The 25632-nt window shown below is 38.0% G+C and overlaps 1 protein-coding gene across 1 annotated transcript; it reads left to right on the top strand.

The window, feature by feature from the left end:
- The first annotated feature begins 1003 nt into the window (after window positions 1-1003).
- Window positions 1004-24736, top strand: LOC102602075 (signal peptide peptidase-like 1). Its single transcript, XM_006353804.1, has 4 exons — window positions 1004-1195; window positions 1723-2760; window positions 4614-4832; window positions 24396-24736. The coding sequence occupies exons 2-4, from the start codon at window positions 1963-1965 to the stop codon at window positions 24510-24512; spliced, it is 1134 nt and encodes a 377-aa protein (XP_006353866.1). The 5' UTR covers window positions 1004-1195; window positions 1723-1962; the 3' UTR covers window positions 24513-24736.
- Window positions 24737-25632: the final 896 nt, after the last annotated feature.

A 25632-nucleotide genomic window follows, 5' to 3' on the forward strand; every position in this document is an offset into this window, starting at 1 on the left:
TGTGATGCTACCATTTTCCGTACTCCTTGTCCCAATTTGCCGTTCACACTCTTTGCGAGTAGCATTTCGTACAATGCTATACGTTTATCATTGCTTAATTCTCTTGGTGTACTTGATGATTGTGACAACTCTTCATCATCACTACCATTACTATCTGTATGATTTTAATATTTTTAAGAAAATAGAGCACAAGTATACACATTAGAGACAATTCACATCATAAAAGACATACTAAAACAAATAACCAACATTAGTTGATAAGTTTAGAGCATTTTTTTTCATTTATTTAAATCTGCCATTTTTGATATGTAAATCTGTCCATTAGAGAATTAAGACATAACGTACATTTTTGTAAAATATTGTTTAATCTTTTCTGTGCTATGTGATTGTCCAAATACGAAAACTGCCATTTTTGATATGTAAAAAAATTGAAAAAATTGGAAAAAAATACATTGTATGCATACCAATGTTTATATGTGGCTCCTCATGTGTTGTTTGTGGTCCTGAATCAAATGGTATATCATCTTCTGCAGATAGCTCAGTATTTAGATCAAACGAAATTTGATTGACTGAAGAAGGCTCATCTATTGAATTACTTGAATTAAAACTAGGACTAGGTAATGAATCAACAATAATATTGAGATCGGGTATATATTGTGCAACACCGGAAGAATCATCCACTTCAATAGAAATATTTAAATCTATTCCATTCATTGAACTTGATTTATTTTGTCTTGTATCCATTGGTTGTTTGATTTCTCATTTCATTGAAGCATTTTTTTATAACAAAATATTTTGGTGGGAAATTTTTAAATTTTACAAAAAATTGTAAAAGTGTATGTTGTTTCCCTCCAATTTATTTCACTTGAATTCAAAGAAGTGGTTGTAATTTTGAAATGAAAAGTTGTCATAAGGGTAAAATTGTAACTTCACTGTGCTAATCATTGTTGCCTTAATCTGTGTGCCATTTCTAAAGTGGACAACTAAAAAGGGACGGAGGGAGTACTTACATAATTTGTTACCAACACAAAAAACAAAATGGGGGCGATATTCTCTTTCATTCACTATAGCAATTAGCAACTCCACTGATACACTGAGTCTCCAGAGATCACAATTGTCTTCTCTTCTCTGTTGAAACGTTCGATAAACAATCGTCGAGGCGTGGGACAAAGACGAGTTCCGGCAAGTTCATCAAGTAAGTCCAACATTAGAAAGATCTCGTAAATTCACTGTTAAAAAACCCCCAATTTGCATATTTTCGTGTGATATAATTCATTCATTTTCGTTATCATCATCATCGAGATCGTTTGTTGTTGAGTGTTCTTCGCCTTTAGTTGATTGGGTAGAATACGGCTTTGTTGATGTAATGGAACGTGGAGTTGTCGGTACCGATTGCTTGTTATTAGATAAAGTTAATTTCATCTTGTTGATGAAGCTACATGAATAAGCATTTTCGTAAAAAAATAAAAAATTGAAGGATGATTGATCAATGTAAATTAGATGCTGTTTCTTGTACTTCAGTTACTCTTTTTTTTTTCTCAAGCCTCTCAATCTTTGAGGTAAGGGGTAAGGTTTGTGTAAACTCTACCCTCCCCAGACTCCACTTTGTGGGATTACGCTGGTCGCTGGGTATGTTGTTGTTGTTGATTGATCAAGGTAAAGAGTATGTGTGAATTGTTACTACCAAAAAAAATTCATCAGTTTAGTTCTTTGTCCTTTCAGGTTTATTTGAATTGCAGTGACGATTGGTCAAGGTAAAGGAGCAACTTCTATATAGTGGAAGGAAAAGAAGTAGAGAAAACAGTAGGTGAACCGAGGTGTTTGGAGACCTTAAGCATCTTTCGAAAAGTAAAATCTGGGAGTTTATGAAATAAGGAGCGGTGTTTGATTTTTAACCTTATTATACTTCTGAAAGGAAGTGTTTACAGGCAGCACTAGGAAAAGTGTGCAACTTTGTTAAGAATGGAGTCTTTATGGAAGTTAGTGTATTTGCTTGAACCAGCACCCATCACTCTTATTCTGACTGCCATAGCTGTGTCATTTGCATCTGCGTTCCGGGCTTTAAACTATGGCAAAGAAATGGAGAGAAATCGTGATTGGTCTGAAGCATCAATTACATTAGACAGGTCTCAGGCTCTTATGATCCCGGTAGTGAGTTCTTGCAGCTTGCTTATGATGTTCTATTTGTTCCCTTCTGTCTCACAGATCCTCACTGTGTTTACTGCAGTTGCCTCAGCATCATCTCTTTACTTTTGCCTATTCCCTTATATTGCCCAAATCAAGTCCCGGTTTGGCTTAGCTGACCCTTTTGTATCTCGATGTTGTTCGAAGCCATTTACTAGGATCCAAGGCCTTTTGACGTTGCTATGCATTGGCACGGTTATTGCATGGCTTGTCTCTGGGCATTGGATACTGAATAATTTGCTGGGCATCTCTCTTTGTATTGCTTTTGTGAGCCATGTTCGCCTTCCTAACATTAAGGTTTGTGCAATGCTCCTTGGCTGCTTGTTTGTATATGATATATTCTGGGTTTTCTATTCCGAGAGATTCTTTGGCGCAAATGTCATGGTGTCTGTAGCAACCCAGCAATCATCCAATCCTGTACACATAGTGGCGAATAGATTGAGCCTTCCTGGATTGCAGTTGATAACCAAAAAACTCGAGTTGCCTGTCAAGATTGTGTTCCCCAGAAATTTACTGGGTGGTGTAGTGCCTGGATATGCTGCTGTTGATTTCATGATGCTGGGTCTTGGTGACATGGTAAATACATTTTCCTATTTGTGAAATAAGTATAATGGTCAAAGAATGTCTCCTTTTATACTCTTTTTGTTAGCATCTTAATTTTGTCTGCATAAAAATATATAGAGGGTGAGACACAACACTGGACGTTTCAATTTTTCTCAATCTGATGAAGTTTTCCTTCATTCTTGGTTGTTCGGGTGACGCTGCTCACCCCTTCTTGGGCTTACCTCTAACGAAAAAGAAATGAGAAAAAGGGAACAAAAAGAAAGAGTCGACAGGTGACTTTAGTTTTTTTCTAGTCTCAGTAAAATAAATAAATGATGTTTGGAATTCCTGTAAAATCTATGTTAAAAGATATCAGAAGTTGTGTGTAATTAAACCATATATAGGCACTAGGTTTCATATTCTGACAGTAATAGCTCTTTTTTCACTCTCTCAAGAATGTAGTGTTAAAGTAGAAGGGAAAAGAAGACAATTGTGAGTAGTCGATCCATGCATTGCAGTTACAGAAATTCTAGATGTGTTGGCTTGTATGATGAACGGATGGACCTTTTTCATGTTAGGGTAAGCTATGGGAATATAGTGCTTACCCAAAAGCTTATCAAGGAAGTGGTATGCATCTGTGGTAGCTGCATAGGCACTGGGAATTTCATATATTTTTCTGTTAGTTAAGTGGATCTTTTGGGTGTAAACAAGAGATCATGATTGATGATCTGTGTTTCTGGTAGGGCTTTGATAACGGGCTTGAGGTGGCAAATTTGGACTCGTTTCGTAGTCTTGTTGGTTATATTTACCTTCTCCCTCATAGTCTCTATCTTTTCTTGTTTTCTTGGTTATTAGTAATTAGTAAATGTAATTCCTATACTCTTCCCTATTTCTTTTGCTTTTCTGTTTATTATTTTGGGTTGGTGGAAGAGGAGAGGTTTTTTTATTTGGGGGGGGGGGGGGTCAAAAGTTTACTGTCACTACTTAGGAGATCAATAAAAAACCTCAAGACAGTTTTTATTGTTTTATTTATGCAAAATTGCAAATACATTTTTTGATTAGGTAATATATGCAAATGCGATATATGTTATGTCACATGCGCGGGAGGGGTTCCAAAGGATCTAGAAGAAAGAATGTATCCAAAAAGCAAATATTCACTTTTTCCTATAGTCTATGATATATATTTAATGTTGACACAGTTTGATCGATTAGTTAGGCTTATACATTACATTTTCTAGCTATGAAATGTATGAAGGTAAAAGTTTGTAAATTTGATCTAGTAGTGAGTATGTCATATGGAAGTTTTAAATCTGAGTAAGTAATTAATTTTTAAATTGTGGAAGTTATGTAGTTATTGTCACCCCCAAGTAAAACTTCTGTCATATAACTTAGAATACGATCAATACAAAGGGCGGGTCACAGACGGATTTCTCGGTTATCAAAAAAATAAAATTAGAATAAGATCAATACAAAGTTTTCTCCCTAATTCTACTTTGTCCACGGAATCTTCACCACCAAACACATATTGCAGGTTTGTCTGGTAATAATTGTGTTTGTGCAAAGATCCTTTAGACTGACCGTGAACCATGCTTAACATGGAAAAACTCTAAAAAACTTTTCTTTTTCCCAATTCTTGAAATTTTGTGCAATTCTTTCGGCAATTGTTCCAAAGATAAGTCTCTAATATTCAATGTTAAGTATCTATGGATGACTGCATATACACATGAATCGTGATATGTGTTTCCATTTATTAAGTGTTAAGTGAATACAATAAAGATCTCCATAGGTTCTCTTGTTTGTGATTAGTCTTCACGATGCAATACTTCCATAAATCCGCTAAATAGTTTGACGTGGACTAAGCTTTCATTTGTTTTATTTGTTTTCAGGCTATTCCTTCTATGCTTTTAGCATTGGTTCTCTGTTTTGACCATAGAAAGAGGCTGGACTCTGGAAACATCATGGATATACCACCTCCAAAGGATGATATATCATCTCCAAAGGGGTTTTACATATGGTATGCACTAGCAGGATATTCCCTTGGACTGGTTACTGCCTTAGCAGCTGGTATTTTGACTCACTCGCCACAACCAGCACTTCTATACTTGGTATGTTATTTTTGCATGAAGCTCAACACCCCCTCCCAATCACTGCTGCAAGACTTCTTTATTTGTGGGTTTTCAAGAGTCTGCTAAGTAACACAAAACCATGGTCCCTACGTGTGTGTTAGTGTTGGACTGAGAAATAAAGGCACACTGTTTCGTGATATGAAGTAATTTTTTTAAACACTAGAGATTTTCTAAGTTTCATAGTTGTTGTAAACGATCCTACATGTATCTGATCATAATAAGAGAGGGTGTTTGGATTGACTTAAAAATTGGTCAAACTTACTTTTAAGTCAGTTTTTGACTTCTGGAAGTGTTTGGCAAATATAAAAAATTACTTAAAATAAGTCAAAAATGACTTTAAACAAGTTAGAAAGTGTTTGACAAGGTAAAAAATGGCTTAAAATAAGGCAAAAATCAAAAGTAGGTCTCCCCCTACTTTTTATTTTTTGACTTAAAAGTCATTTCAGTTTTGACTTTTTATTTTTGACTTAAAAGCTATTTTTTTTAAGTCAATCCAAATGGGCTCTAAGAAGACTCCCGTGACCTGTCGCTTGCCAAGCTGATATGAGTATAAGCAATAACAAAGGCTTATTTAAACTAGTTGGTATTACCTAGATGGGACCTTTTCTTCCATCTTATTATGTTCTTAGCTATGTCCGTATTGATTCCGGGATAGTGTAGGTATATCAAGAAAAATTCTCTCCATCTGTTTAGGTCTACCCATTCCTTCCTTTTAATCACTTTAGTCATCATATTGTCGCATCTACTGAGGGTTCATTGGGAGGTCTATGTGGGACATACCAAATTATCTCAAGGCCTTTTTCTTCTTCTTTTTGTTAATAATGTAAGCCTTTCTCTTATTTTATCCTATACATGTGCTACCTACACCCTTTGTCGGATGTGGCCATTTCTAATATTGTCTAACTATCTGCCAGAACATCTAGTTTGGCATCCACATTTCTATGACATTCATATCGTGGGTAAATGATGAGCGTCGACACTCACAATTCACTCCCATAAGTCATTCTAGTCTCATAACTAATATGTACAATTTACCTTTCTCTTTGTAAGATATCTTTCTACTGCATAACACTTTTTTTTTTGAGAAAGTTAACTGGTATTATAAACAGAAGGAAGTACACCAATAGTGTGCTCCTAAGTAGTTACATCAAAAATATGAAGGAACATCCAAAACAAATCTATCACCTATATCCATTATAGACTATCTAAAAACAGAGTGATGTCCCCTATATCCTTAGGTACAGATTGAATACACCAAAAGTAGAATGTTGCTAGACAGTTCATCTTCATACTTTGGAAGGAAATGCTCTTGTTCTCAAAACATCTCTGATTTCTCTCCTTCCAAATTGTCCACCAGATGCATGCAGGGACAATCTTCCATCTCTCCTTGTGTCCTGATTGATTTCCATCCCTATTCCAACATGCTAGAGCTTCTACAGTATGTCTTGGCATGGCCCATCTAATACCCCTGAGATTAATGAACCATTGCCATAATTTTTCAGTCACTTTACAGTGTAAAAAAAGATGGTTTACTGTCTCTGTTTCAGCTTCACAAAAAAAACATCTGGAGCATAACTGCCTTCCCCTTTTCATAAGGTTGTCCTGAGTCAGAACTGCTTGATGTGCAACTAGAGGCTCCTGGTTTCTTAGGAATCAAGGCAATGAAAGTTGCATTAAAACTCTTCTCGAAAGTTTGATTGGAATGGAAAACCTGAATGGTGTTAATGATGCCTTCTCCATAACACACTGGTTGAGGCATTACATTATTCCTTCTTCCTTCTAAGACCTCTAAAGCCATATTTGTTCTTCTTCAGTAATCCTAGATACATCATGAAGTCTCAAACCAAGACTCCACTGCTCAGTCTCCTTATAAAGGCCTTCATAAAATTTCTGCACTGCCTCCTTAATAGTATCAGGGTCCTTGATGATAGCTCCATCCCCCTTGCCATAATTTTTCAGTCACTTTCATAACACTCTTCCATTTAAATCATCATATTTTAATTCTATGTATTGCATCTTCATTGTCATGCCATTCTCATAAAAATCTGAGCTTAGATATCACTGCAGTTCCACTGATCTCATATCAATTCATTCTCCTCGTTAGAGCTAAGTCTTGTAGTGCATATATTTGTCGAACTACTACTTATCCTAAAACCCTTGGTCTCTTGAGTGTCTCTCTATATTTCCACCTTTTAGTTAACTCCCTTGATAGTTTCATCGATTGACACAATATCACTGGCAAATACTGTACATCATGGAACATCATTCTCTATATTACTGGTTGGTTAATCTGTACAGGAGTAAATGCGTCAGCTCAAGGCATATCTCTGGTATAAACCCACGTTTAGTGGAAATACTTTTATATTTAGGGCATTATTCCCACATATGTGATTTCTCTTTCACACGTTTTCCTTTATGGATTTATATATAATAGAATTCTGTTTTGCCTGAGCACTAGCTATAGAACTTTTTACAACACTCTTTATCATATGTTATCGCTTGGTCAATAAATGTTGTGGAGATTTTTATTTTGTTTTCCGATCAACTTTCATATATCTTCCTAGCAAAAATATAGTTTTTGTGTTGATATACTTGGCATAAAATCAAGTTGCTTCTCTATTACAAAGTAATATACCTAACTTTAGACTTTCAATCTTTTCCAACGTTTCAATCTTATGATTCATATGTTCTAGGGGTTGTTTGGTAGGGTATATAAGAATAGTGTTGAATACGATGTATTAGTAATGCTGGTGTTCGTTATGGTGAGATTAATTCTTATGCAATGTTTGGTTTTTGATGTATTAAAAATAACATCATTGCATAATTTCTAAAATAAAATATTTGTTTACAAAAATACTCTCCACAAATACTGTGGATATGATGTGGAAAAAGTTTTGAGAAACAATTGTGTTTTTAACTATGCTAATGCATGCATTAAAATCTCTTACATTGCTAATATTATGATTTTTCATGTATTAGTTATACATAACATAATACCAAATAGAGCGTGCATTAGTTATACATAGATTGAAAAAGTGTACCAAACATTATCCACCGAGTTTAGAAGGCTGTGATTGGTTCAAAGGGCGGGTCACAGACGGATTTCTCGGTTATCAAAAAAAAATAAAAAATAAAAAATATTAATAGTATACAAAGCTAATGCATGCATTATTTTTTCTAATTCATCCTACCGAACAACCCCTTAAGTTCATAGAGTTTTGCACAACTTTCAATTATTTTCTTTGTTTTTATATTTTAAAACTATATAAGGTACTCTTTGTCTACTTATTTAACATCTTTTCACTACTTACATAACTTCGAATAGTTTGTTTAGTCATATTCCTCCAACTTCTCCAGTTACTTCCATATCTCACTAGGGATATCATGGACCATAGGTTTTCTTTTCATATTCTAATGACATCTTTTACTCTGTCAAACATAACATAATGTTATGTGAGGTTTCCATCTACCACTGATATATTTAGATCTATGAGATTATTCTCTTACTTTGTGATGAACAATTTAGTAGCATCTTCAAGTCCTTTTGATCTTACCATCTCCCGTTAGAACTTGTTAGACATCATGTTTAATCTACTCGGTTCAATTGTTCAACTCTCTTCTCTCTCTGCTAGTTGATATATTTCCCTCTCATTCCTGGGTCTCTAATGGTACAAGTTGTCTAAGCCTTAACCTTAGGTTTTACCAAATGTTTTCGTGGCCTTTTAATTTATTTATTTTTGATACTCTTTAAATGTTTCACCTTCTTATGTTGTTGGTAACTTCCTATACTACTATTAGTCAAGTTCCTAGGTATTTTTTTTTGAAAATGGTAACGATGTATTATATCACAAAAGTACATGTGTTGTACTCAAACCTTATATACAGATGCACTCTAGACACTCCTACTCTATTTCTATATTGAGTCTAAAACATCAACTATAGAGGCAGTGTCATTTGAGTATAATTGATTACACCAAAAACATAACAACAAAATGCAGTTTAGTTTAACATCCTGCACACTATTTTCTATGCCTTCAAAACATCTGGAATTCCTTTCTTTCCAGATTGCCCACCATATTGAAGCAGGGATAATTCTCCATCTAGTTCTGTCTTTTACAAGGGCACCTGCCTCCTCCCAGCTGTACAAGGCCTCAGTAACTCTCCTAGGCATAGTCCAGGATATGCCTTTAAGGCTCAAGAAAATCCTCCAAAGCTGCCGGGTGTATTTGCAGTGTAGAAATAGATGGTTTACAGTTTCTAAGGTTTCCCCACATAGGAAACACCTAGAGCATAAGGTTATCCCCCTTTTCATTACATTATCCTGAGTCAGGGCAGCTTCCTTAGCTAGCAGCCAAATAAAGCATGAGACTTTGTGTGGGATTCTACACTTCCATATTTGTTTCCAAGGCCAGATGGGACTCTGCTGGCTTGATTCATCCATCAGCCTGTAAGCTGAATGCACTTTGAACTCTCCTCTATTGTTGCCTTTCCACCAAAGCATATCCTCATATGCCTGAAGTCCAGTAAAGTGTCCAACCAAGCCTATGTTTTGGTTGCATGCGACTATTCTCCTTTTCTGCTCTACCCTTTCTCTTTAATAGCATAACAAGTCTATTCTGAGTGAGAGATCAAAAAAGCTCTCAGGCACAGAGTCCAATATTTATTTTTAGAAGCCCCTTCAGGGTGACTAAACTCCTCTCCGGTGGTCTTTCACCACCGGAGCTGTCCCTTCTTTTTTCTTAGACCCACTTCCTCCATCTTTTCTTTCCTCCAAGATGGAAAACAACTTTGCTTTTCGAATGGGGGGTAAGGCGTATGATATCACATCCACATCGGCGACAGGAGAATGGTACAAATGGGTGGAGACCACTAGACTCTCAGTGAGGAATATGGTCCTTAGCAAGGATGCCCTTTTATGGCTTTGCAAGAGATTCTGTGAAGCCTCGGTTAACAGGGGAAAGAGTTTTAAATCGTGGAGATGTAGGGATGTCTCAACCTACATTTATTGCTCTCAAAAGTTCAATAAATATGGAAGATTTATGTCAGTCATATCTGTCAATGGTCATAGCAGAACTATCATTATCATTCCGGAAAACACTTTTAATGAGGGATGGGGGAAAATTGCAGGAAAAATTGAAAGCTTCATTAATTTAATTTCCCGTACAAAGGCAGTGAACACCACAGCTGGGGGCTTTATAAGCAAACCTTTCACTGGAAATGGAAATTACAAAGGAGCTGTTACAAACAACAAATGGACCCAACAGATCCAAGCTAAAGCTCCGATGAAGAATTGTCTTCAGGAGGAGAATACTTTGCTCCGCAGATGCTTGGTAGGAAGGTTTTCTGGTGGAGATGAAGCCCCTACTCGAAACGACATGAGGAGATGGGCAAATCAAACCTGGAAGGGAGTCCTCAACCTTCAGGTGTACGATTTGAACGGGTTCCTATTTCTGTTCGAGTTCCAGACAAGAAGAGACGCCGAACAAATCCTCATGGGGGAATGGAGGAGACAAGGGCAGTGCCTGAACCTTGAGTGGTGGTCGCCGACCACATGTGCGCTGCCGGAAACCTTCAGGTTTGAATGGTTTTGGATCAGAGTGCTGGGTCTTCCATTGCATTTATGGAACTCAAAGATGATGAAAGAGATTGGGGATGCATGTGGTGGATGGCTTGAGAATGAAGAAGAAACCGAGCTGAAAAACCACCTAAGATGGGCAAGGATTAGAGTTAGGGGACCGAAAGAAAAGATTCCGACATCTATTGAAGTGGCTGACGGTGACCTCATCTACTCCCTTCCGATATGGTGCGAGTTACCAGCACTATACCGGAAAAAGCAAGAGGCTTCGCCGTCTAGAGAGGTGGAGATTGAACCAGGATTCAGATCGTCAAACATCTTGGCCCAACGGTCAGAAGCTTTACACAAAAATGGAAGACTGGCAGATGGAGCAGGAACATCGAAACTCGATGTATACGAGAAAAGGGGAAATTCAGCTGACAGAAATCACGTGGCTGGACACGTGAAATTTTTGAATTCACAGGACCACTGGGTGTGCCCTAGAAATTACATGCGTAGAGAGAATATAAGTGGGGCCTATGATTTAATTGCTGATGGCCTCTCAAATGGGCTCACTAAAGGAAAGCCCAATGAAATTCCTTGGAAGCCCAAAGACATCCCTTCTGCAGCCTTTAAATCAGGCCCTGAAATTCTCAACTTTACAGAGCCTTTTATTGAAGCGATTATGGAAAAGAATCTGCCAGAGAATCGAAACTTTGTGAATTTCGATGGAGCTAGAGAAATTGAGTTCGACAAGGGAGGGATCCCTTTAGCGAGGCGAGGGAGGGGAAAGAAGAATGGCAAGAAACACAAACAAAAAATTAAAGAGGGAGATAATTTGGCTATACAGAAGACTGCTGAAAGCAAAAAACAGAGAACAGGGGAGGAGATAGATTTCTCTGATGCAATGGTTGTCATGTATGCAGATTCAGAACCGGTACCAATCCAAATTGATAGCAGCAATCAAGAAAGAGATGTTGAAGCTACAGCCAATGAATGGGTCCAAGCTAACATGATCAGTTTGAGCCAACACTTTGGAATTGACCTCAAGGGATGCCAAAAAGAAGCATACGCCTTGTTGATGAAACTTGACCAGAGAACAGGGAAGGAAAAGATGTCAGGAGAGGGTCAAAAGAGCAACAATACAATCAACTCAATCCCAAAAGAAGTTAGAAATTTAATTTTTGATGTGAACTTCAAAGATGGTGAACCGAGATCTAATGGGAGGACTCTATCTCTGAAACAAAAATGAGAGTAAAAATCCTCTCTTGGAATGTAAGGGGTTTAAACAGGGAGAACAAGAGGGAGCTTGTGAGAAAGCTACTGAAGCAATGGGGGGCTGATATAATAGTTTTGGTTGAGACTAAATTGAATGGACAAATTGACAACATTCTACAAAGCATCTGGAATAATAGATGGGCGGGGGTACTAATGAAAGAGGCCCAGGGTAGTAGTGGTGGAATTATGATTTTATGGGACAAGAGAGTTTGGAGGGGGGAATTACTTTTGGCTGGGAGTCAATGTTTAACTGGGAAATTCTCTGGAATACATGATGACTTCAATTGGTGTATTACTGCAGTCTATGCAGACTGTGATACAGTGATCAGAAGAGTGCTCTGGCAAGAACTTCTACAGATGAAAACTAGCATTAATGGACCATGGGTTGTCTGTGGTGACTTCAATGTCACCAGGTTTGCCTCAGAGAGAACAAACTGCAACAGGCAAAATGGTGCCATGACAGAATTCTCAGCTTGCATTGAAGAACTAGAGATGGTAGATCCTCCTTTATTTGGAGGATCTTTCACTTGGAGAAGGGGGGAGGATCATAATTGTGCCTCCAGGATCGACAGATTTCTCCATTGCGCAGAATGGGGAGAAAATTTCACTCAGATAAATCAATGCAGTCTTCCAAAGATTGCTTCTGACCACAACCCAATCATGTTGTCTTGTGGTGATGAAGGGTGGAGAAAATCATATTTTAAATTTGAAACATGGTGGCTAGAAGTTGAAGGTTTCAAAGAAAAAGTTAGAGAGTGGTGGGAATCCTTCAATGTGAATGGAAGACCAGGATATATTCTGGCTGAAAAATTAAAGATGCTGAAAACAAAGCTTAAAGAATGGAGCAAAACCAATAGGGGAAATTGGAAGCAAAGGAAGGAAGATATCCTGAGCCAAATCTCAAGCTGGGAAACAATTCAGGAACAAAGGCCACTCACTGACGACGAGTTGATACAGAAGACTCACTTGGGTATGGAATTTGAAGAAGTGGCAAAGCAGGAAGAGATAGCTTGGAAACAGAGATCTAGAATCCAATGGCTAAAAAAAGGGGACAAAAATACTAAATTTTTTCACAGGATTGCAACCTCTCATAAAAGGTTCAACTCAATGGAACAGCTGGAGGTGGAGGGTGAAATCACTAAGGATCAAATCAGGATTAAAGAAGCAGCGCAGGAATTCTATAAAAACCTCTACAAAGAGACTGAAGGGTGGAGACCTGATCAAAGAATATTAGATGTTTCAAGAATTTCTGAAGAAGAGCAGGTGTGGCTGCAAAGACCCTTTGAGGAGGAGGAAATTTTGGGAAGCTTAAACATGTGTGCAAAAGAGAAAGCACCTGGCCCTGACGGATTCCCAATGATGTTTTTCCAAACTTTTTGGACCCTATTGAAGGAAGATATTATCAAAACTATTCAGTTTTTTCACTCCAATCAAGTTTTTGAAAAGAGTTTTAATGCAACTTTTATTGCTTTAATTCCAAAGAAAGCGGGAGCCTCCAATTTGAAGGATTTTAGACCAATCAGCTTAGTAGGGGGTGTCTACAAACTCATTGCTAGGCTGTTGGCTGAAAGATTGAAGCAAGTGCTGGATAAATTGATCAACAAACATCAGATGGCTTTTGTGAAGGGGAGACAAATCATGGATGCTGCACTCATAGTTAGTGAATGCATTGACTCCAGAATAAAGGAAGGAAGCCCAGGCTTAATGTGCAAACTGGATATCCAAAAGGCTTTTGACCATGTAAATTGGTCTTTTCTCTTAAATATCCTTAGCCAGATGGGCTTTGGGGACAAATGGCTGAAGTGGATTGAGACATGCATCAAAACTGTCAAGTTCTCTGTGCTTGTGAATGGAGAACCTGTGGGTTTTTTTGAATCAGAAAGGGGACTGAGACAGGGTGATCCTCTCTCCCCTTTCCTGTTCATCCTAGCAATGGAGGGATTTAATGCTATGATGAGGATTGCTACACAAAATAGATGGATCAAAGGCTTCAAAGTGGGAGGCAGAGGGGGGGAAGAAAGAGAAATTGGTCATATGCTCTACGCAGATGATACCATCATCCTTTGTGATCCTGTAGAAGAACAGATAAGCTACATTAGAGTGATATTGGTACTTTTTGAAGCAGTCTCTGGATTGAAAGTGAACTGGGGAAAAAGTAGTCTCTTCCCTGTGAATGAGGTACCTCAGATAAAAGAGATGGCAGGCATACTAGGGTGTAGTGTTGGGAAGCTGCCTACCACCTATCTAGGCATGCCTTTGGGTAACAATCACAAAGCCTTGGAAATATGGGATGGTATTTTGGAGAAAACTGAAAAGAAGCTCTCTGGATGGAAGGCTCAATATCTTTCACTTGGAGGACGATTGATCTTAATAAACTCTGTTCTTGATTCTCTGCCCACTTATGTGATGTCTCTATTCCCAATCCCAGGAAAAGTAGTGGAAAATCTGGATAAGCTAAGGAGAAAATTCTTATGGCAAGGCAAGAAGGATGGAAAAGGCTATAGCTTAGTAAACTGGGAAACTGCTCTACTTAGCAAAGACAGAGGGGGGCTGGGAATTAAGAACTTGAAACTACAGAATGAGAGCCTATTGAAGAAGTGGTTGTGGAGGTACACTGAAGAGAGAAATTCCCTCTGGAAAGAGGTGATCATAGCAAAATATGGTGAGTTAAACCCTTGGTGTACAGAGATCACAACAGAACCTTATGGTGTGGGTGCATGGAGATCAATTAGAAACTTGTGGTCACAAATGGAGACAAATTTATATATCAAGGTGGGAAGTGGCACTAAAACAAAATTTTGGAAGGATGTTTGGATAGACCAATCCCCTCTTAGAGATCTCTTCCCAGATCTCTTTCAAATTTGTGGAAATCCTGATGCCAATGTTGGTGATTGCTGGACTGAACAGGGCTGGGATCTAGTTTTTAGAAGACTTCTCAATGATTGGGAGGTGGAAAGGGTGGCTGAGATATTAGGGATGCTAAGCGGAGTGACCATCAATACAAATGCCACAGACAGGATGTTGTGGAAGCACAACAAAGATGGCCTTTTCTCAGTCAACAGTGCTTACAGAAGAGGTCTCCAGGTGATGGCAGGGAGACCAAAACACCTCTGGAACTATTTTTGGAAGGGGGATATTCCTACAAAAATGAAATGCTTCACTTGGCTAGTGATAAAGAGAGCTTGTTTAACACAAGAAGTACTTCAGAAGAAGGGTAGACAGCTGGTCCCTAGGTGTTTTTTATGCAATTTGACAAGTGAAACTAACAGCCACCTCTTCTTGCACTGTAATTACACTGCTCAAATCTGGAATTTGTTCCTTAGCATCTCAAATCTGAATTGGACAATGCCAGAACGTACATCAAACGTGTTGAAGAGCTGGGTAAGGAGAGGAGGCACCAAGAGCCAGAAGAGATGGTGGAGGTTAATACCATCATGTATATGGTGGTCAGTTTGGAAGGAAAGGAACAGTAGATGTTTCGACAATAGATCCAATTCCATACACAAGGTCAAATGGAATTGTATAGTATCTCTACTTTTTTGGTGTAAACAGTTGTGTATAGTAGATACAGACCAGATTGTAGATTTGATAGGAAGTTTGTAATTGACACTTTTTGGTGGTGGCCAGCATGCCCTTAATGCTGAAGAATACAACCTTGGATGACTTCAAACGTCATTGTAACCTTCGTTTTGGGCCACCAATCAGAAGTCAGAAATTGGGAGAATTGGCTAAGCTACGCCAGATCGGGTCTGTGGCAGATTACCAAGAAACATTTGAGCAGTTAATTTCGCGGGTTGGTACACTCACAGTCACAAAAAATTGAACTTTATATCAACGGTCTTACTAATTATATAGCAATTGAGGTTGAGTTGCATAATCCTCCAGATTTAGCTATGGCAATGAGTTTATCCCCATTTTATGAGCGCAAGGAAAAACTCATTTGTTCGCAATTGTTAGATGCTTGCACATCAAAGACAATAGATTTTTCACCTCAACAATATGTCAGATTTGTGAAGAAACTGACCAGATCTGAAATGGAGGAAAGGCGACTTAAGGGACTTTGTTTCAACTGTGATGAACCATTCGCTTGAGGTCATCAGTGCAAGAAGTTTTTCTAGATTGACTCTATATACAATGAGGAAGAATTTGTTAGAAAAGGGGGAACTACTAATATTTTCCACACTTAGCGCTTGAGGGAAAGCGCGCTTTGAAGAGGGGAGTAATGTTAGCACTCCTTTTAGTCTACCAATGTTTTACACATGGAAGATTTAAGGAAATTAAGTTTTTTATTTTTTATTTCTATTTGCAGTAGATTACTACAGCTTTTTTTTTTTGAAAATGGTAACGATGTATTATATCACAAAAGTACATGGGTTGTACTCAAACCTTATATACAGATGCACTCTAGACACTCCTACTCTATTTCTATATTGAGTCTAGAACATCAACTATAGAGACAGTGTCATTTGAGTATAATTGATTACACCAAAAACATAACAACAAAATGCAGTTTAGTTTAACATCCTGCACACTATTTTCTATGCCTTCAAAACATCTGGAATTCCTTTCTTTCCAGATTGCCCACCATATTGAAGCAGGGATAATTCTCCATCTAGTTCTGTCTTTTGCAAGGGCACCTGCCTCCTCCCAGCTGTACAAGGCCTCAGTAACTCTCCTAGGCATAGTCCAGGATATGCCTTTAAGGCTCAAGAAAATCCTCCAAAGCTGCCGGGTGTATTTGCAGTGTAGAAATAGATGGTTTACAGTTTCTAAGGTTTCCCCACATAGGAAACACCTAGAGCATAAGGTTATCCCCCTTTTCATTACATTATCCTGAGTCAGGGCAGCTTCCTTAGCTAGCAGCCAAATAAAGCATGAGACTTTGTGTGGGATTCTACACTTCCATACTTGTTTCCAAGGCCAGATGGGACTCTGCTGGCTTGATTCATCCATCAGCCTGTAAGCTGAATGCACTTTGAACTCTCCTCTATTGTTGCCTTTCCACCAAAGCATATCCTCATATGCCTGAAGTCCAGTAAAATGTCCAACCAACTTGAGGAATTCTGCCAACCTCATCACTTCCCAGTCATTTGGTTCTCTCCTGAAGATGAAATTCCACCCTTGTGGTGTCCATAGTTCTGCAATAGTTCTTTGTTGGAACATTGCCAGATTGTAAATATCAGGGAAAAGAGTTTCCAGGTTACCTTTCTCATGCCATTCATCCTTCCAGAATTTGATTTTGTTCCCATTCCCCACTTTCATCTTGAATTTGGGTTTAACTTCCTCCCATAATGCTCTTATGGATCTCCATAAACTGATCCCATAAGGTGTGGTCACAATCTTAGTCATCCAACTATCTTGATTCTCATATTTGGCACCTATCACTCTTCTCCAAAGTGTTTGGTTTTCATTTGAGTATTTGCACAACCACTTCATTAAGAGTGCTTTGCCATGTAGCTCCATATTCTTTATTCCCAGACCACCATTCTTCTTTCCAGTTGTCACTGCATTCCATTTTACTAGATGAAAACCTCTATTCTCTTTGTTTCCTTGCCACAAGAACTTCCTTCTTATGCTGTCTAGTCTTTTAGTGATCCCTGGTGGGATGGGAAATAGAGACAGCATGTAAGTTGGGAGAGCATCTAGGACTGAGTTTATGAGGGTCAGTCTACCCCCTCTTGACAAGTACTGAGTTTTCCATCTGGCCAGCTTCTTCTCACACTTCTCTATCACACCATTCCAAATTTCTAAGGACTTGGATTTTGCTCCCAATGGCATACCCAAATATGTTGTAGGTAGAGTACCTACTTCACCCCCTAGAATTGAAGCTAACAAGTCTATGTTGTTGACCTCATTGATAGTATACATAGAACTTTTAATCCAGTTAATGTGCAACCCGGATACCCCTTCAAACAGCACCAGGATCACCCTTAAGTATTTCAGTTGGTCTTCCTCAGCTCCACAAAAAATCAGTGTATCATCTGCATACTGAAGATGTGTCACCTCCAAGCTTTCTGTATTTTCTCTAGCCACATCAAAACCTTTTATCCATCCTCTCATATTTGCTGTCTTGAGCATATTATTCAGCCCCTCCATAGTAATTAAGAACAAGAAAGGGGACAATGGATCACCCTGCCTGAGTCCTCTTTGAGTTTGAAAAAACCCTGCAGGGGACCCATTAATCAGAACAGAGAAGCTAACTGTAGAAATGCAGAAGCTAATCCAGTTCAACCATTTTTGTCCAAATCCCATCATCTCTAAAATCTTCAGAAGGTACTTCCAATTCACATGATCATATGCTTTTTCTATGTCCAGCTTGCATAGAATGTCAGGTTTCTTCTGCTTAATCCTGGAATCTATAGCTTCATTAGCAATCAACACTGCATCCATAATTTGTCTCCCTTTTATAAAAGCCATTTGCATCCAACTATCTTGATTCTCATATTTGGCACCTATCACTCTTCTCCAAAGTGTTTGGTTTTCATTTGAGTATTTGCACAACCACTTCATTAAGAGTGCTTTGCCATGTAGCTCCATATTCTTTATTCCCAGACCACCATTGTTCTTTCCAGTTGTCACTGCATTTCATTTAACTAGATGAAAGCCTCTATTCTCTTTGTTTCCTTGCCACAAGAACTTCCTTCTTATGCTGTCTAGTCTTTTAGTGATCCCTGGTGGGATGGGAAATAGAGACAGCATGTAAGTTGGGAGAGCATCTACCTTATCGGCTGCACATAGCTTTAGGCAATTTAGAACTTCATTCTCCTCGAATCTGCCTTGCAGGGACATTTTTTCCTCTTCAATCAACATTGGACATTTAATATTATTATAAGAAGGTCTCCATTGATGTGTTTCTCTATACAGGTTCTTATAATATGCTATTATCTCCCCTTCAATTCTGCTTTTCTCTTGAGTAAAAGTACCTACTTCACCCCCTAGAATTGAAGTTAACAAGTCTATGTTGTTGACCTCATTGATAGTATACATAGAACTTTTAATCCAGTTAATGTGCAACCCGGATACCCCTTCAAACAGCACCAGGATCACCCTTAAGTATTTCAGTTGGTCTTCCTCAGCTCCACAAAAAATCAGGCAATTTAGAACTTCATTCTCCTCAAATCTGCCTTGCAGGGACAGTTTTTCCTCTTCAGTCAACATTGGACATTCAGCATTATTATAAGGTCTCCATTGATGTGTTTCTCTATACAGGTTCTTATAATATGCTATTATCTCCCCTTCAATTCTGCTTTTCTCTTGAGTAACCTCTCCTTGTATCATGAGTTGATCTATATTGTTATATCTCCTGTGAGCATTTGCCATTTTGTGGAAGAATTTGGTGTTCTTGTCTCCCTCCTTCAACCATAGTACTCTTGATTTCTGTCTCCATGAAACTTCCTCTTTCTTGACTAGCTCTTCATACTCAAGTAAGATTGCAGCCTTTTTTGTCGTTTCCTCCACAGTGAGAGTTCTATTTACCCTTTCTGTATCTAATTCTGCTAACTGCTCTAACAATCTCCTTCTTTGACTGCCCAGATTTCCACCCTCTTCTTGTTTCCATTCCTTTAGCTTAAGTTTCAGTGCTTTAAGTTTGCATGCCAAAACATAATAAGGTCTTCGTGTGTAACTGAAGGAGCTCCACCACTCTCTAACTCTATCCACAAATCCTTCTGACTGCAACCACCAATTTTCAAACTTGAAGTAGCTTTTATTCCTCTCCCAACAACCAGTAATCAACACTATTGGTATATGATCTGAGCCCAGCCTTTGAAGAGGAATCTATTTCAAATTGTTGAAGGTATCATCCCATTCTTTAGAAATCATGATTCTATCAATTCTGGAGGCTGCCTCCTGTTGATCTCCCTTAAACCATGTGTATGCAACATCTTCTAATTGCATGCCAACTAATTCCATGTCCTCTATGAAATCAGAAAACTCTCTCATTCCCTTAATTCTTCTTCTCAGATATGTACCTAGATACATTGAAGTCCCCACACATTGCCCAGGGTCCCTCCATCAACCCCCTTACTGAGCTCAATTCTTCCCATACAAGTCTTCTTTCCTTGTAACAGTTAGGAGCATACACTCTAGATATATGGCAGCTAAAATTCTGGGTTTGTGATTCAAATTTACAAGTAATGGTGTAAGAACCAATTTCCAAGACCCTCCCCCATCCATGCCCTCGCATCCCACATCAATAAGATACCTCCTTTTGTTCCACTTGCTTTTAGACAGGCATATCTAAGCCACCTGCCTCCCCAAATCTGCTTTACCATCTCTGAAATATCCCCTTCAATTTTTGTTTATTGGAGACAAACTATATCTGCTCTCCATCCAGACAACAAACTATGTACAACCCTTCTCTTCTCCCTATCGTTTAATCCCCTAACATTTCCATGATATTAGCTTAAACTTCATCATGTGTTGAAAAATTGTGTTCCTCCCCCTTATTCCTACTTCCAGAGCTTTAAATTTTACATCAAAGGCTACAAGACTTTTAAGTTCTTGTGCACCCTTGATCTTGAGTTTCTTAACTTCTGTATCCTGCTCCATTCTCCTGACTTATTTGTAGCAGTAACTCTGTTGCCTCCTCTTCATGCCCTTGGAAATCGATCCCAAAGATTTTCCCCAGTTTTATCAAGTTCTGTTGTACCCATGTTGAATTCGCTTTATCTACATCTTGAGCCCTTTGTTGTTGTTGCACCATAATTGGTACAGGTTCCTCCACCTCCCAATTAACTATTTCTGTGTTTGAGCTCTGTATTGCTAGCCCAGTCTCCCCTGACTTTGTAATTTCTCTATCAGCTCCCCTATCTATGGAGTTAGGTTCTTCCTCTCCCCTCCCGTTATCATCAAATCTCCCCTGATTTCTTCCTCCAGCAGCTCTGTCACGACTTTTGTGTTCATGTTCTGCTTTCCTTCGCCTGAATTGGACACGTGCAAGGCTGTTATGTCACCAGCCAATTTATGGGTTTCTGTGTAGCCGATCTTTGTCCCTTGTAAATCATTAAAAATGACATGTGCTGCAAAATCAGGGCCATTAGGCCATTTAGAATTGTTATTCTTCTTGGGCTTTCCTGATGGGCTCAGTTCAGCCCTCTCATTTAAAAAACTCACATGCCTCTCACGTGCTCCATTCCCCATTGTCTTTCCAGCTGTTGAAGTACAGCCCACGTGCTTTGACGTACTAAAATCCCTAAAATGATGGGATTTTGGTACTATGTCGCAGATGTTTACGCCATCAGACCTCTGGATAAATCTATTCCCTGGGAAAAGGACCTCATTTTCCCCGGCGACTATGCCTCCACTTTCCGACCTTATTTCGAATCTGGGTTTGCTTTCTGCCCAAATTGGAAAAATATGTAATTCCATCACAAGCGACAGAGACCTCTTTCGGAAGGTTTCTCCCGTTGTTTTTCACCAGAATCCTTGCCCATCCTTGCCCACTTCAGGTGGTTTTTTAGCTCAATTTCTTCTTCTGTCTCAATCCAATCTCCACACAGATCCCCAATTTCTTGGAAGACCTTCCTAGACCACAAATGCAATGGAATCCCCCACTACTCTAATCCAAGTTTCACGCACAATTGAGGGGCGTAGGAGTGCACCCTGTTGTTGGACTCCACCAATCTAGATGAAATATACTACTCTTCCACCTCCATTGGCCTTGGATGATCAATTCCGCCATGTATCTATTGGGGAAGTTCGAAAAGGAACATTTCGTCTGTTCAATTCATATATGTCGACTCCAAAGACCTTTTTCCAGTTTGTTGAGGACCAGCTCCTGATATCCGCCAAAGTTGGTTTCTCCTTCTTTCCTGCAGTGCAATATCTTATAAGACATCTCTTGAGGAGATTTTCCTCCTTAATATTCATTGGCTTAGTAATCAGAATGCTTCCTTTCTTGGTGTTCATCTCGGCTCTTCTTAAATTACTGCTCCCTCATTCACTCTGTTGGACAGCCTCAGCATAAGAGTATTCTTCCTCCATCACCCTTGAGAAAGAATGTTCCTTCTCTCTTTGCTGACATTTAATGAATCTCTCAATCTTTAATGCAATATCCACCCACCCTGCATTTAATGCAAGTTCCGGTATGATTAATCCCGACCTTCCACCACTATTTAAGGTTATCACACTCATAAATTTCCCATATTCATTTTGCTTCTTGGTACAAAAAAGCTCTGCCTCTCTATCTGCTAGTTTCCATCTTCTCGTCTCCTTTTTGTGCTCCTTTGAAGCCTCTCTCAGGCAGAAACATATCCATTCCATAGCTTTCTTGCTCATAACTGACCTCGTCATCTTCTTTCTGCTTCTTTCAATCCATTCATACCATTCAGACTTGCTCGAGTTCCATCTAGTGATGTCGAATGACTTAAAACCAACATTAAAATAAATTCTATTTTCTTCCATCCTAGGCTAAAGTGTGTAGCAATTATCACAGTGGGTGATAATTGTTGGCTTAGAAAGAAAAGGCTAAGATTCCGGTGGTTGCTGCCGGAAAAATGGTCTTCTACTGCCCTAGAAAGTAGGACAGAGAAAGTGCATTGGTATTCGTGCCTGGGAGGGAATATCCCATATGATAAAGGTATGTAGGTATCTTTTTTTTTTTTGGTCCAGAGGACAATAACTTAACATCTGTCTTTTCAGAAAATAAAAAGACAATAATATAATAACTCACATAGTTTCTATGCCAATGGTGCAATGTTAGTGTGTGAAACAAGGAAAAACATATGATGTTTCTTAAGGTGGCCCACTGGCTTTTAAAGACAGTCCTTTGTTAATGCAAGTTGTCATTTCCTTTGACATGATATCTATGTTGGCGTCAAAGTCCGACGCTAAGACCTTCGTGACTTTTAGGTAAGTTTGAAGTCTATTTGGTTATGATTAGGTCTACTTTTAAATGTATGATTTCTTCTTTTTATTTATAAAATTAGGTGTAAGGCAACACTAAACCATAAATTAATATTTGCTTACTTTTTTTAAAAGACATTCTTCCTCGGTCAATACCGTCCTGTATATCTACACATAGCGACATATATCCATCCTTCAAATTCATGGTAAAGATGTGTTGGTCATTTGGTATCCATTGGATCAAGGTATACATGCTTTAACCATATCTAACTAGTTTGGGTTGGTTATATGAATCCTTGATATTTGTTAGACTCAAATTTGGTCATGTCGTTCAGATACAAAATGATTTTTTCAAAGACATAGTAGGTTTCTCTAAAACTGAATATTCTCCAAAACTCTGTGTTGTCACGATCCAAAAATCCCATTGGGACGTAAGGGCATTCACTATCCTAGTAGGTGAACCCTATTTCTTTATTAACCAATTAACAATTTAACTAATGCAAAATTTATATAAAATAAACAACTAACTCTTATAGAAGTGGAATAAATAAGTCAAAATCAAAACTACCTCAAGACTTGGTGACACCAGTACAAGAACTTTTATTAATACGAAACAAATCTAAAAACTAAAACTGTTTAGAACTACATAATACGAAGAAAAAACAATTCATACCCAATATGATGTGGAAGTCCATATTCAAAATAATTAAATCTTCCCACATGTCCTGTACTACCTAGTCAACTACACAAGATCGATGTAATCGATCCACCACCAAGAAGAAAGGGGGACACAATCCTACAAATCTCTAACCAAACTAAAAAGACCAGTAGCATACACATGACTTAATGTAGATGTAACAACCAAACCTTATTCTAACAAATTAGGACCATCTCTTACATGGATCCTTGATTCCTAGGTTTCTATATGTTTTGTTTTTATCCATGTCTGTTTACTTTCTATACATTATATAGGTGTTTTAGTGACAACTTCCCTCTGTATAATTTCAGAGGCTTGTCTTATCTTCTTTTTTAATCTTCAATCTCATAGTGTTGTATATATGGGTAGAAACTTACCCGCACCCGGTGGTTACCCTAAACTAATAAATGCTAGACAGTGTCTTTAAGACACACATTTATCACTTAACTGTGGTTAAGTGATGTGTATTCTCACTCTGATTTTAACTGCTAATGTTAAATTGCTAACATTGCATGCTAGTAAGTTTTTAAGATGGTGCATTTGGAGGTCTACCTAAATGTGCATTTAGATCAATGGTTTTATATCTTTGCAAATTTGTTTTCTTTTTCCTTATCAAATCCAAAAGCATCGAGGTGTGTCCAACCGGTGTGAATGTGAGACTCTTACATGCTGCCTAAGATTTGATCTAGTGCCTTCTAAAGGAAGAGTTTGCATTGCACATATGATATCCTAAAGATACTGGGTTGGTGTTTAATGTCCAGGGAGTGCTAGTTATTCAGGATGTGCATGAGCCACTCTAAGACTTGAGTGATATTTCATGCTTGCATGAACAGATTAATCTGTTGTGAATTTCCTACATCAATTCACACCCTATTTTTAAAACGTTTGTAAACTCAGTTCATTGTTCACATATTAATTTTACTAGCCGGTGACTAATTTTTACTCTACAAACTCCAGAAATGAAAAAATAACTAAATGCGACTAGAACTTGTAACAAATTTTTAGTAGTTTACTACTGTCTTTTGTAAAAATTTCTTGAGATTATCTCGTAAAAAAAAAAAACTTCTTGAGATTATCCTCTTATGCTGGTTTAAGAAGTTCTGCTTCCATAACAAGCATGATCCAATTTGGTCTTAGCTCATTTACTTCCTATATTTGGCTAAAATAGGTACCATCAACTTTGGGGCCGATAATTGTCATTTCATGGATGAGAAAGGAGCTAGCGGAGCTGTGGGAAGGTTCACCATCGAGCATAAATGAGAAAACTCGTTTTACCGAAGTCTGAGCTCTTGCATTCTTCCCACCAAGCTACATATAGGGAGGGTACATCCAAACCTGTAAATTTACTTAGTATAATTCAGCTCCATCTGTTGGATATTTACAATTTTTGTTGGACCTATGTCTTCCGTATATTTACGAGGCTGTCAATCTTGAGACAGCGACGAGCCTCCGACTTATGTTGCAATTACAAACGCTAATATTTCTATTACTGGAGTTGCATTGTCTTTATTCCTCCCCTTTCCTCAGTGATTTCATTGACAACTGGTAGTACTATTTTGGAGGTAGGTGTGGAGGCTATGGACCTCCATTTTCTTCTCTTCCTGTATCGTTCATAAGAATTTCAACAGGTACATGTGAAGTTGTTGTCATGTGACTAGGAGTTCACTGATTCAAACTGTGAAATTAACCTTGTACAAAAATGGAGGTAAGGTTGCGTACAATACTCTACTCTCTTGTGGTTGGTCTTTTTTCTGGACACACGGCGAACCAATAGAAAGTAAAGGAGATTCATGATTTCCACGTTCTGTGTAACTAACTTTTTTAGTTCTACACTAAAAAAAAGAAGACTTTTACATGTCAATATTGTTGTATGCATATGATTGTAACCCTGAGGGTATGCAATGCCGATAGTAAAATATACTCGAAAAAATCATATCGTTGAATGCAATTAAGATATACATACATAATACATGTGAATTATGTGCCACAAAGGTATATATAACGTACATATTTAATGGATCTTTTGAAGTAATATTTTTCCTAAATAAGAAAAGAGGGTAATATTATTGAGCAACTTTTTGGCAGCATAAACATCCACCTTAGTTTCCCAATAGTAACTAAATAAAATATAACAATTCCATAAATTTCGTTGAAATAATCAAACAATTAGTCACAAGAGACATGTAATTTTGAATGCAACTATTTTGTGAGGGGAAGATGTTCCGTGGCTTGTGAATATCTTTATCATCTTAATTAAGAGTGTGATTGGAACGTAGGAAAATATTTCTCTAGATTGATTTTTTTGAAAAATAAGTGAATTTTTTAATTTATTTTTTGATATTTGATAACCTACAAAAAAGAAAAAAGTATTTGTTTGAGAAATGAATTAATATTGTTGTTTCAAA

Source organism: Solanum tuberosum, unplaced genomic scaffold, assembly GCF_000226075.1.
Source record: "Solanum tuberosum cultivar DM 1-3 516 R44 unplaced genomic scaffold, SolTub_3.0 scf00159, whole genome shotgun sequence".
In the NCBI taxonomy this organism is placed as follows: Eukaryota; Viridiplantae; Streptophyta; class Magnoliopsida; order Solanales; family Solanaceae; genus Solanum; species Solanum tuberosum.

Coding starts and splice junctions, on each gene's coding strand:
- LOC102602075 (XM_006353804.1), top strand. CDS start 1,963: ATGGAGTCTTTATGGAAGTTAGTGTATTTGCTTGAACCAGCACCCATC. Junction 2,761..4,613: donor TGCTGGGTCTTGGTGACATG/GTAAATACATTT, acceptor ATTTGTTTTCAG/GCTATTCCTTCTATGCTTTT. Junction 4,833..24,395: donor AACCAGCACTTCTATACTTG/GTATGTTATTTT, acceptor TGGCTAAAATAG/GTACCATCAACTTTGGGGCC.